The 14,354-nt window shown below is 39.5% G+C and overlaps 1 protein-coding gene across 2 annotated transcripts; it reads left to right on the top strand.

Moving 5' to 3' along the window:
- The first annotated feature begins 22 nt into the window (after positions 1–22).
- LOC117290742 (calcium release-activated calcium channel protein 1-like) lies at positions 23–4,248 on the top strand. 2 transcript variants are annotated; one of them, XM_033772289.1, is made up of 3 exons: positions 23–935; positions 1,820–2,386; positions 2,879–4,248. In XM_033772289.1, exons 1-2 carry the CDS (start codon positions 825–827, stop codon positions 2,339–2,341), a joined length of 633 nt encoding a protein of 210 aa, XP_033628180.1. In that variant the 5' UTR covers positions 23–824; the 3' UTR covers positions 2,342–2,386; positions 2,879–4,248. The 2 variants fall into 2 exon arrangements, with proteins under 2 accessions (XP_033628180.1, XP_033628179.1); XM_033772288.1 differs by lacking the exon at positions 2,879–4,248 and having other exon boundaries at positions 1,820–2,808.
- The last annotated feature ends 10,106 nt before the right edge of the window (positions 4,249–14,354 follow it).

Genomic DNA, 14,354 nt, shown 5'->3' with positions numbered 1-14,354 from the left:
GATAAAGCAACGCTACCAAAATAAGAACGAATTTATGCACACATCTTTCTCTCAGGAAAGAAAACTTCGTCTTTTAAGCTGTCGTGAAGTAGATCAGTTAAAACAGTCGATTTCGTTCGCGCATTATAGCTGAATGGTCAGACCAGGATCTTCGCTCGGACCAAGCGCCTTCAATTGTTGTCCTGGATCATGGAATTCCTACCTCCATGATGCCAAGATAGATCGGTGGCCGCGGCCGCTGCATGCTGGGGCCGAGCGAAACCAGGATCGAGCAAACAGTTATGGGAAAGAGGACCTGGAAATTTATTTTAGTTCCGCACTAATAAATTCTTCTGCTGTCACCTGCTACATTTTTTCTCGAATTCCTCGTCAGTTCTCACCACCTATCGCTAAAATAAGACACAGTTTTTCAGAATGGTCATTACCAGAATTTGCTTGCAACAAATTTAGAACCGAAAACCGGCATTGTATACAACATAATTGTTCTATTATCATGAGTGTTAACTGTTTTGTTGACACATTTTTATTGCCGTTTGTCTGCGTGTGTGTGTGGTCCTTGCTCTGAGTCTTGTCCTTACTCCTCCATGGTTTAAACTGACGGCTACATGAGTACACGGTACATATCGAGCAATACAATAAAAATAGGAACGAACTGTTGTTTGCGCTTTTGAGTGAAACGCGGTACAAATCAAAGTTGAAGGTCAAGTCAACAATACCTACCAACCGAAAATACTGCCTGTACTGTGGGCCCCAGCGGGACAGTTGCCAAAATTCAGTCAAACAGCAGCTATTCCGATTGGGTGTACCGGTCGTATGTGACAGAAATGGCAAATCAACATTCGGTACAGGCGCTGTCGTGGAGGCGCCTGTACCTCAGTAGAGCCAAACTGAAAGCTTCCAACAGAACGTCAGCTCTGCTTGCTGGTTTTGCAATGGTAAATGAACTGTTTTTGTATTGCTGTCTTGATTGCTGTCTTCTCTTAAGTTGGAAAATTGGATAACTTTCCGTATGATGGCGCCACCACTTTATCACTTATTTTTACAAAAAGGAATATCTCATTTTCATCATTGAGAAGATTAGATACTATATTATTTTATATCGAATGAAAAAGTGGTGGCGCCATGCAGAAACTTTTCCATGGAGGAAAAATATTCATATCCTGCCACCACTTTTACATTCGTTATTTTTATACTTTGTATTTGGTGTTATCTATTCACTAAAAATGGGCTAAAAAAGTTTGTCCTAGTCCTCAGAAGTGTTTTAAACTAGCAATCAGCGGCATTTGGCCAGCGGACCAGACGTGCGCTTAATAATAGTGGCTTCTTATAGCCTATATTGCGCATAATCTGTCACTCGGTGACGCTCAAGGCACTGTATAAACATGCACTATTTGCTGCAAGATGTGGGACTACGTTTGTCGTTTGAATTACAAGACCTAATCCTTTTTATAGCACAGTGTAATGGTTTATTTCTAGGTAATGTGGCGCAATATGCAGCCAATCAAACCAGTGTAGTTCATCACCCCTTTAAAGCCCGGTTCATACTTCCTGCGAATGCGAATGCGAAGCGAATCTTGACGTCACAAATTCGCAACGAACAATTCGCAGCAGTTGAGCACTGCTCTACTCCCTTGCGAATAATCGCTGCGAAAAGAGGGTGTGACCTCAAATTCGCTTCGCATTCGCGTTCGCATGAAGTATGAACCGGGCTTAAGACTCAAGTTATGATTGATGAGAAACTTTTGACAAAATCCAGGATTTACATGGTTGAGGTTACTGCAAAATTGTCAATTACAATACATTCATTTTTTTTTTCCAGGTTGCCTTGGTGGAAATTCAGCTGGACCAAGATGAAATTCCAACCGGCCTGATGGTTGCTTTCAGCGTATGTACCACTCTACTAGTTGTGGTTCACATGTTCGCATTATTAATCAGCACGTGCATCTTGCCAAACATTGAAGCCGTCAGCAACGTTCACAATGTGAATGCTGTGCATGAATCGCCACACGACAGCCTCCACTGCTACATCGAGATGGCATGGGCCTTCTCCACCATCTTTGGCATTGTGTTTTTCCTTCTTGACATCATCTTATTGAGCTGGGTCAAGTTCCACATGTATAGGTATGCAGCCATTGCATCCACTGCGATTGCCATTCCAGTTCTCATTATTTTATGCGTCTTCGCCGTCAATTTCTATCGCAACTTGGTGGCACATAAGTATGAACGCTCCACCAGAGGACTTGAGGAACTCGAGAGTATGGCGGTTGAACTTGATAATGGCGGGAGCAAGTCCACACCTGACCAAGAGGGCAGAGAGTCGCATGTGATTCAACATGTTTGAGAGGAAACACCCAAATTGTTTATTTATAACGAATAGTCATCTTTTATTTTTGGTTGTAGTAAATGTAAGGATGTTGGGCTTTTTCAAATAAACTCTTACGTACATGTATGTCCTACTGTCTGACCATTCATTATCACCTTCTGAGGTTATGATGATGAACAAACTATGTCAAGCTGCATTTACATGTTCATATGTTATCATGTGGTGAATGAGTCTACACAGTACATGGTCAACCATCTTACTGTTTGACCATTCAATAACTTGGATTTGAATGATGGATGTGCCAAGCCAGCTTGCAATTCATGGTGAATTCATCTACAAAGTACACACAGTCAACCCTCCTACTGGTTGACCATTCAATAACATCCACATGGTTTTGAATGATGGGTGTGCTATGCCAGCCTGCAATGTGGTGATTTCATAAATAGTACTCACAGTTGACCCTCCTACTGTTGACCATTTTATTATTTAAAAAAAAACTGAATTGTGGCCTTAAATGTACGATTTGGCAGTTTATACAATAAAAAGGTAGTTAAAACAATAAAAGCAGGAACGTTTAAATGCACAAAGGACACAAGACCCCACAAATAACAGGGCAAAAGACCCAGAATTGCACACAAAAAACATAACAACCACAGAACAGTCCCTAACCATATTGGGAAAGCATTGCATATCAAAAACATTTTAAAAACAAAAACAAGGACAACCAAAAAAACAAGCTATTGAATATGTTGATAAGTTGATTTCCTGACAAGAGGAATAAAACAAGCTATTGTTTGTTGATGAGGTTAACCAGGTATGGAATAATGCTTGTCTTGTAGCTGTTAGTGCGACATCTGACATTTGATTTGATTTAATACCCACTGTGTTTTTGAGGCATAGATGAGCTATGATATGACAGCCTGCAATGATATCGTGGTTGGTGTATGGAGGAATGTAAAATATAGGATGTCATGGCCGAGTGGTTAAAGGAACACGTTGCCCTGGATTGGTCGAGTTGGTTTTTGAAAAGCGTTTGTAACCGTTTGTTATAACGGCAGCTAGTGTGAAGTAAGACAGTTAGTGTGAAGTAAAATGCGCTATATAAGAACTAGTTATTATTAATATTATTAATATTATTATTATTATATATTATTAGATTGAAATGAAACAAGTTGTAACTCGGGGTTGACCATTGTATAACCATGTTTCACCTTGGTGAAAGTGGGGTCTATTGGAAAAAATACCAATAACAAATTAATTAATGTATGAATTTATTGCTAATAAATTTTATAAACAATAGGAATCAAAAGTAGCCTTTGTGTTTACAAGACGCACATTAATTACTGTCCTAACTTATTTTCATTTAGCACACATATTTTACAGGTATTATACAGAAATTGGTAATGGTAAGGATAAATACAAATATTGTTTGATTTTAGTCTGGAGCTTTGTGATTGTTAAGTTTGTACTAGTTTTTTTCTGTGAAATATTTCAGCCTGAAATGGAGTCATATTCGAGAAAACTGCATCTGAAAACCAAAACAGCTGATTTTGGTGGTGACAACCATAACTAAGGACATTGTGTATTATCAGGCCTATATGTTGAAAATTGAGCTTGATTTTTGTACTATTTTCTCTTGGTTCAAACAATGGAATTGGATCCTGCCTTTTTTCACAGGTTTTTATTTCATGTTCATTGGTTGATGACACAAAACCTGAAAACTGTATACGTCACAAGACCGTCAGCTCTACCAATCATATATTACCATTAAAGGCATTGGACACTATTGGTAATTAACTCAAAAAATAACTGTTAGCATATTCGCTTTCGGAGAGCTCTTGCTAGTACACACATGTATAAAACATTGTGAGAAACAGCTCACTCTGAAGTACATGTGACATAGTGTTTGAGAAAGGGATAATTTTCAGACTTCATGCCTGAAGCCTTTTTTAGGCATTTGAAAGCACACAAATTTGTGCAACAAGGGTGTTTTTTTTTATTCATTGTTCTCTTTCAACTTCAATAACCAATTGAGAGTCCAAATTTGCACAGATTTGTTATATTATGCATATGTGGGGGTAGCCCTATATAGGACTCTTCCTCTGTACACAATGGAAAGCGCACAGGAAACCTTGAAAACTCAACTTCTTTAGTATTTAGAATAAAAACTTTTCTTTATTAGGTATTCCCTGTAATAACAAGTGAAATATTAAAATGAATAATTTGATACAATTTTTTCAGTTTCCAATGTTTTCGACCTTTTACAAAGAAATGAAATGGGGGGGGGGGGGGGGGGGTTGTGTCTCTTGAAACAATGGAAAGCGCACAGGAATGGCCAATGAGCAACCTTACGTACCTCTAGCCAAGCCTTCTACTCAAATGACGTCATCTGCATGAGGTCTGTGTTAGGTTCCAGGATAGTTCGTTCCAATTGTCTGCTAGTAGAAATTTGGATTGGTCATATTAAAAATTCTTTCCAATGTTCTGCTATTAGACATTTTGAAATATTTTGCGTCGTTCACTTACCGCCGCGGCGGTCTGAAAGTGAACAACCCGTGTTATGATGAATGTGAACACAGAATTTCCAATGGCAGAAATTGTAAATTTTGAAAAGGGACTGTATTTGAAAATTAATTCTGTTTTATTTACTCTACCAGATTTTAGGGAAATGTGTTGTCCACTTTTGGTCCTCCATAGTTTGGGTTATTGTTTTTCTTTAAGTATTAAAGACATTGGACACTATTGGTAATTGTCAAAGACCAGTCTTCTCACTTGGTGTATCTCAACATATGCATAAAATAACAAACCTGTGACAATTTTAGCTCAATTGGTCGTCGAAGTTGCGAGATATTGTGGCTTGGCGGGTTTCCCGCCAGACTAATTCGAGTCCGGGAGTCTAGGGGAGAAGTCCAAGCAGTCGGGCTAAGGATGCAGGATCGTTTACTGATTGTCTGATTCTCCGGGGCAGAGTTGGATATATCTCTACTGGGGGTCGGGAGAACATAAATTAGGGGACTCTACACAGTTAAGAACTCTTTAATTGCCTCTGGGCATCTCACTTTCTCTAATCCTTTCACAACCCTTTCACAATTCCTGTAACAAACCTGTCTTTCCGAGTGCACTCCTCGGAGGACCGATCCAGGCGTGTACCAGCCAATTTTAGTAACCAAAATGCACGCGCTAGCACGCCGATTGTTTTGCTGTGTCACTATTCGAGTTTCCAAATTAGCTGGACTGCTCAACTGATATGACACTCGTCAACCCCACAATGGTCAACTCAGAGCGTTGATCTCCGTGATCATGAACGCTGTGCCATCCAAGCTCTACCAGCTGCCACTTCGTCACAACTATTATAAAAAAGGCTATTCAAATCAAAGCAACACAATCGTAATCAACAATTTACGCAACTAATAGTACAATACTGGCACTGCCACTGGTTCGCTCTCTCCCGAACTGCACTCCTAGGAATAGGGAGAAGTTGGTCGGAGGCTACGGCGTGTCAAACGTTGCAATAATTCGATAATGTACAATGTATGTGCGATGTTTCTCATATAATGCGATTATTGTCACACAAGTGCGATATTCGTTTTATGTATGCAATAAATGTAATATATATGCAATAATATACACATATTGGCTGGCAATACGTAACAAGTGTACGTCTTCCCCGAGGGACTTTGAGTGAGCAGAAGAGCGACCTATTTCCCGAGGCCGAAATAGGCCCCTTTTTTGGTCACTAGTTACCGAATTATGCCAGTCAATATGTGTTTCTGGAAGAGAAAGGAAGTTTTGTAGTTGCTGTTCACGGTTCAAGTCAAAAGAGGGCGCTGTAACCGGGCACTATTTTTAAAGACTAGTGCCCGCTCGGAGTTCCCGCAAAACACGCGCGCGCGATAACTAGTGTGAGTCTATTTCCCCTCGGGCCTGTGAGTGACCGGCCAGAAGAGGGGCCTATAAATAGGTCGCTCTTCTGCTCACTCAAAGTCCCTCGGGGGGGGGGGGGATAGACGTACACTAGTCACGTATTGCCAGTCAATATGTGTATAATAATATGTGCGATAATTTGCAATTTTTTTTTTTATCTATGTGATAATTTGTTAATATATTTTTTATATGCGATAATTTTTAATTTAATATGCGATAGATTTTAATATATATAATTTTGATAATTTTTTAAAATAATATGCGATCATTTGTATGCGATGTTTTGTGATATAATGGGTGCGTTCGTTTAGCTTCCCTGGGCCGACTCCGGTACGGTCTGCCCCGGTACGTGAGAATAGCTTTGACGGGGCTCATCCGGGTCAGCCCCCAGTGCCTGCTTGTGGAGTGGGTCACTTGGTTGGGGGTGACCTGAGGTGCATGCCGTCACCACGAGAGGGCGAGTGTGGTCGTTCGATTAGCTCCTGTCAGGGGCTCACCAGAGTGAGCACGGCGCGGCTCGGGTTGGGGGATTTTTTTGATGTTAGGCGATGGGACTGTTGGAACTTATAGAGGCTAGCGGGATGCCGCGCTTGGCGCGGCAACCCCGCTAGAAAGCTCGACGTAAAAAAGTGTAGCGTTGTGTACAGGGGAGGGCTAAAGTGGCTGGGCAGGGTCACAATACAAATCACTGTGGCAAACAGCCCATCCTAAGTTAAGACGAATCTTAGTGCTTTGTGAAATCGTACACTTGTCCATCTTTTTTCCGTTTCGGCATTGTCGATCCCATCCATATTTTCCAGTTTCCAGCGGATCCCGATAGTGGTTCTGTCCCAGCGTTTATATCCCGTTTCGTTTATTTTGTTCCAGTTCAGTCGATTATTTTCTGTCCTGTATAGCTTTCAAACCCCTTAGCTTTTTCCCCCCTCACCAGCCTCGTTCATTTTTTCCCCAACCCTCTGTCCCACCGTGTCCCCCTTCCCTATCCCGTCCCATATCTAACCCACGCCTCCGTGCCTCTCCCGTCCATCCCCATCATTACAAGATGGCTGTTAGGCTACAAGCTTTTTGCTTGGCTCTCAACTTTTTCACAAATATTGCTGTCTATGATCCTCAAAGTAGTGTAAATTCCTCAACTTATGTTAGATTAGTGGTTGCTGATCATACTGGATACTTTTCTCAAAGATTGACTGCTGAGAAAAGTAACATCTGGAGTGTTTTTCCAACAAAAATCCTTCATCTTCAAGTAGTCTTGCAAGCCAGTAGCATCATTAAGTGCACCCCTGACCGACCCCATTGTCCTGCCAGCCATTGCCAACATCCTGCCAGCCTGAGCCACTACCAGTATCCTGCCAGCCATTGTCAGCATTCTGCCAGCCATTGTCAAAATCCTGCCAGCCATTGTTCATCTCAACTCCCTGTGCACTGCACCAAGCTCTATGTTGGTGTGCATCAAATATGGCTGAACATTAAACCAATATATGGATCCCACAGACGCAGTAAGTTTGGCAAAGCTCAAGTCAACTACTATCCTAACTCCACAGCTACATTTAACATCAATCTTAATGTCTGTGGAGATATAGAAGTAAATCCTGGACCTGTTAAAGATCCCTGTGGTAAATGCAGTCGTCCCGTTAAGTGTAATCAAAGATCTCTTCTTTTTGAGGACTGCAATTTATACTGGCATCAGAAATGTATTCCTGACATGACTGTTACTCAGTACACATTACTCATTACAAGCACCATTGACTGGATTTGCCCTGGATGTACTTTAGCTGCATCTTTACCATTTGCTTCTTGTAGTGATGCTTCATTCCTTAGTGTCTTTGAAAATCACACCACTGACCAACTTGAATCTTCTGACACTGCATATTCCAACCAACATGAACACAAAGATGTTTCTCCTAAGACAATTTCTGGATTGCTGTTTAACGCCCGCAGTTTAAGCAGTAAACAACAAGATTTTCGATCGTTCTTGGCACTCAACCCCATGGACATTGTGTTTGTCACTGAGACATGGATGTCACCCAGTCACACTGACACAATTTCTTCTTGCATATCCGGTTACACAAGTATTCGGCGTGATCGAGACAGTCGAGGCGGTGGCATTATTTAACAGTCAATGATCAATTACAACCAGTCCACCTTGATCAGTTTGACTCTATGGACATTGAACTTACTTGGGTGTCCTTTTAAGATTTCCAAATGGCTGGTTGGTCTTCTCTACAGACCTCCTAACTCAGACATCGCATTTTTTGACAAGCTGCAGAATGCATGTGATTCAGTTCAACCTCATCTTCATAACTACGAAGGTGTTATTCTACTTGGAGATTTCAATATAAATTGGCAGAATGATTCTGCATCTACTGCGCATCTTCAAGAAATCGCTAACTCTCTAGAACTCACACAGATAGTTAACGATGTAACGCGACCTTCAAACAACTCGTCCTCATCAGGGTCCACAATTGACCTCATTATTTACAAATCGGCCAGAAAAGTTTGCCCAAGTGGAGTCCTTTGCAAATCCAGTCAGCAGTGACCACCATGCTGTACACTTTACATTCAGTGCACACAAAGCCCCTCCACCACCAGCAGTCATCCGATCATATCTTCAATACAGGAAAGCTGACATGACTCATTTGGAAACTCTTCTACACCTTGCACCATGGTCGGCCTTCATGGATGATGCTGATCCCAATGCATCATGGGAAGGCTTTCTGGATATCCTGCATGCTGCCATTCGTGACAGCATACCAACTAAACAGCGCTGTCGTAATAAAGCCTCTCCATGGATAACCCATGAACTGAAAAAGCTGATTCACCTCAAGCACAAACTGTTCTCAAAAGCCAAACACTCCGGCTCCATTACAAACAAATACGCAATAAAGTGAAATATTCAACAAAATCAGCCTACTGGAAGTATGTCAACGGTCTTTTTGCAAAAAAAGACAACAAGCACAGCTTTTGGTGTTTTGTCAGAGACCAGCGAAAATCTAAATGTCCACCAACCTTTCAGCATGCTGACCAACTTCTTCACAAGCCTAGTGCCATCGCTCAGGCATTCAACGAATTTTTTACTTCAGTTCATTCTCCTCCAGGATAATAATAATAATAATAGTAAAAATTTATATAGCGCCATATCCATCGAAAACAATGCTCCATGGCGCTAATACAGAGAAACATTAAAAATTTAGATAATCAGCAAAAACAACAAGATATAAAAATAAGTTCAAAATCAAGCGAACAATGACAAGCAATTAAAGAAATTAACAATATGCAATGGAAAAATATAAAATACACAATAGGAGTAGGCACAATTTAAAACTGCAAAGAGATTGTACAAACAGACCAGCTGTGACCAAATAAAATTGTAAAAAGAGACATTCACTAAAACTCCAGGGAAACGATAATTAATTACAGAATGGAAAATAAGTGCTACAAGAGACCTTAAATGATAATAAAAACCACAACAACTACTTGAACAATATACAGTTATAAAAATGCCTTTCGAAAGAAATGGGTGTTTAGCCCGGATTTAAAAACATCAATACTTGCTGTTTCCTTGAGACACAAATTCAGCTGGTTCCACAAGTTTGGGGCAATGGCGGAAAAAGCTCTATCCCCGAAAGTACATAATCTGGTATTGCAGTGTTTTAGTTAGGATCTTGCCCATCAATGCCTCCATCCTGTACCTTACCGATTCCTGAACTACCGCCAATTCAAATTGAACTCGGATGGCTGACAAAGTCGCTGCAAAATCTCAACCCTCTCAAGGCACCTGGGCCTGATGGGATTTCACCAACAGTTTTGCGTTCAACTGCCTCCTCCATCGCCCCACCGCTATTACGTGTGATGAATTTGTCGCTCTTACACGGCTCCCTACCCTTGGACTAGAAATTATCTAATATCACCCCTGTGTTTAAATCTGCCAACCTAACCGACATCAAAAACTATCGTCCAATTGCTTTAACCTCCATTGTCTGCAAAATCCTTGAAAGAGCAGTCGCTAACAATATCAATGAACATATTTCTTCAAACTGTCTTGGTAATGATGAACCACATGGATTTACAGCACATAAATCCTGCGTCACCCAGCTCACAAATGCTATTTATGACTGGGCTACAATCATGGACAAACCCCGTCCACCTCGCATAGACATTGCTTTCCTGGACTTTAGCAAGGCATTTGATGTTATGCATCATCACACAATCCTTAACAAACTGGCAGAGAACTTTAACATCCGTGGTCAAACTTGGTATTGGCTGAAAGCATTTTTGACTGGCCGGTTCAAGCGGGTTATGTACCAGGGAGCTTTATCGTCTGGAGTCCCTCAGGGAAGTGTACTCGGTCCCCTCCTGTTTAACTTATTCATCAGTGACATCTCCCATTCCCTCAATTCCAAGTGTTTGCTCTTTGCTGATGACACCCTCATCTATAGACCTATCAAATCCCCTGCAGATGAACTTTCCTTGCAAGCTGACCTTGATGCCATCGACTTGTGGAGTGTGGCCAATGGGATGAAAATAAACACCAATAAGTCTATGATTATGCATATGACCAGATCTACAAAACACTAGCCCTTCCAGAGTACTCTATTCATGGATCCTCCCTCAAAATAACTGCCACCTACAAATACCTTGGAGTCGTGATCAATCATAACCTCACTTGGTCTGACCATGTCAACAGTGTTGTCTCCAAGGCAAATAGGACTCTAGGTTTCATCTGGCATACGGCAGGTGGAACATCCCAAACTGCATTAATGTCCCTTTACAGATCCCTTGTATTACCTATTCTTGAGTGTGGGCTGCCTGCATGGTGCCCATATACTACAACACTTTCAGCAAAACTTGAACGTGTCCAAAGGAGAGCTACGAGGATGTTCCTTAGGCAACAACGAGGTGCAATTAATGTCGTACGAGGACAGACTCAAAACTCTAAACTGGCAAACGCTTGAATCCAGACGACAAAGACTCATTGTGCAATTCACCACTAGTTGTTTATTTGGTTTAATTAATTGTCACATCATCAACTTGAATACCTCTGTCAATACCCGGCACACCGATACACTCGTATTCAACCATTTGTATGCTAGAACCCTCAGCCTAAAAAACACTTCAGTTCATTCTTTCCCTCGTGTTTGGAGCGGTCTGCCAACAAATATCTGCAACTCCCTCACCCTCGATTCATACAATTGTTTTAAAAGATACCTGTGTCAGCACTTCCAGAACCTGTAGAGTTTTTCCAAATTGTTTTTAATTTATCTGTTGATAAAGATTAACCCTTTTCTTAATTTCTATATTTTTATTTCCTCATTTGTTCATTGTTTTTAGGTCAGCTTTTTTAAACTCAAATGTGCACTTCCAAATAATCTTGCTACATATAAATAGGTTTTTCTTAACATACATGTATACATATTTATTTTGCTCTTAATATTTATTATATTTTCCAAAGTTTATCTTTACTGTTTTTAAATGTTTGTTAAAGATTCTATTCCTATTTTAAGATTGGATTGATAGGCTTTCGAGTCACAGTGGTTAGGTTCACTTTTATTAATCATGGAGTGGCCATCTTAGAATGGGCTTGTCCTGTCTGTTTTTATAATTGTCTTGCTTGATTGCCAGTGCTCTGTCTCATTCAATCATTGGTTTACAATTGTTCAAGATGTCATAAGTTTACATTCGTTGTTTCTTCTATCTGTATATTTCTTTAGTACGGTAATATTGTATCTTGTACTGTTTGTTGAAATCTTGGCCGAATAAATAATAATAATAATAATACATAATAATAATACTAATAATAATAATGAATATAATAATAATAATAATATAATAATAATAATAATAATAATATATAATAATAATAATAATAATAATAATAATAATAATAATAATAATCCTAATATATAATAATAATAATAATAATAATAATAATAATAATAATAATAATAATAATAATAATAATAATAATAATAATAATAATAATAATAATAATAATAATAATAATAATAATAATAATAATAATAATAATAATAATAATAATAATAATAATAATAATAATAATAATAATAATAATAATAATAATAATAATAATAATAATAATCCCCTGCATTGCAGTGTTCTTTGCTTGCCAATGTTTGCCCATAACTCATATTTTCCAGTTTCGCGCGGGTCCCGTTTGTGGGGTTTTTCCCGTTTTATGGGCTTAATCCCCCCCCCATTCAGTTGAATCATAGAGTAAGGGTTGAATATTTTCCTGTCCCATGTCCCATATCACGGTAGTCCCTTTTGATTTTGTTCAATCCCTACCTATACCCCAGCCCTGTTCATTTTCCCCGTCATTTCTATTTTTGCCGTTCCCCCGTCCCCCGTTCCACAGACGTACCACTTTGTGCCCCTACCTCCTATCCCCGTCCAAAATCTAACCCGTGCCTCCTTCCCATCATCCCGTCCGTGAATTGTTCTTTGCACTTTTTGCCGTCCCATAACTTGTCCTGTTCCCCGCGGGTCTCGCCAGTCAGGTGGTTCTCCGTTTCGTGTATTTTTCTCTGTCCAGTTTATTTTTTCCCTTTCTAATGTCATTAGTCCCTTTTTTTCTTCCCCTTTCCGTATTATTTGTCCAGCCCTTTTTACTAATACTCCCTACATTTTTTGGCGTTCCCCCGCCCTCTTCCAACAGACGTACTGTTGCACCCGCCAAATTACCAAACTGGCAATCTAAACGGAGCACATTAAAATCGGGTTGATGACCACTGTAAAGAATAATGAAAAACCACTGTCACGATATATATCTAGAAGAAACTCATTTAATGTCTGTTACTGGTCATCACTGGTATAAGAATCACGTTACATCAACCATTATCAAAACATTAAGTACTTGTCAATCTTAAAACTATATACATGTACTTACTTTACTGAAGATGTAATGCATAAAACTCAAACTTACTTCTAACAAATAACCAAATTAAATGTACTGATCTCTAAATCCGGTTCAAAAATGGTTCAAAGAATAAACTTCATAAAACAAACACCTTTAAATGCATACACAATAACTCATTTCAACAGGGGTTCAACCTATAAGCATTACAATCTTGTCCCTGCAGTAAATGATCAAGGCATAGCTAATTAAATATTCACAAGAAAAATAGGTGTTCTTGCCTACAGATACTTAAGTATTCACAAGAAAATAGGTGTTCTTGCCTTCTGATCTCACTTCCTGCACTACTGCAACACCACCCAATAAACAACTTCAGAGCCGGAGTTTAACAATGACAATACCAAAAGTGCAATCGTCCTCGCTCCCCAACCAAGGTGACTACAAAACGTCTAGACATGGTTTTTTTCCCAGCAAGAGTTGTGGGGCCCAATTTCTCTAGTATTTATTTTGGGTATTTTGTTTATCTGTTTCATTTAAATATATGGTTAAGTTTTATTTTACGCTAACTGTTTTTGTGTTTGTTCTTCCTGTAAGTTTGAATTGTTTTGCCGCTACATAAGATTACACCCACTAAATAGAATTGCTTACATTGCTTTCTTCGTTACAAAAAAAGGGGGGAGGGGGTCCGTACTCGTTAAGGTTTGCTTTTTATGGGCTCCTCCATCCCCTACATGTGTTTTGCATTGATTTTTAGTTTTTGTTTTCTATTATTGTACGATTGCATTTGCTTGTAATAAATTATTTATTACCTTCTGTGCAGACTAAGCAAGTCTCGCGTGTATTTGAACTTGCGGGACCATTATGTTCCAAACCTTATGGAGTTTTACGTGGGACCTTTTTTTTTCGTCCATTATTTTAGTTTAACGTAGTTTATGACCATGAATATTATAAATATTGTTGGAAATGTAATACTAGTTAACAAAACGTATACAAGTAAAATCCTTTCAACAAAAGAAATCCTACTTTCGGGATGTCAACTTAATTCCCGAGATAAGTTATCACAGGAAGACGACATCCTAATTTTAGGATGTCGACTTCCCGAGATAAATTATCACAGCAAGACGACATCCTACTTTTGGGATATCGACATTCCGAGATAAATTATCACAGGAAGACGACATTCTTCTTTTAGAATGTCGACTTCCCGAGATAAATTATCACAGGAAGATGACAACT

The sequence above is a fragment of the Asterias rubens genome, chromosome 5 (genome assembly GCF_902459465.1).
Source record: "Asterias rubens chromosome 5, eAstRub1.3, whole genome shotgun sequence".
Lineage (NCBI taxonomy): Eukaryota > Metazoa > Echinodermata > Asteroidea > Forcipulatida > Asteriidae > Asterias > Asterias rubens.
This window is presented reverse-complemented; position numbering and strand designations above follow the sequence as displayed.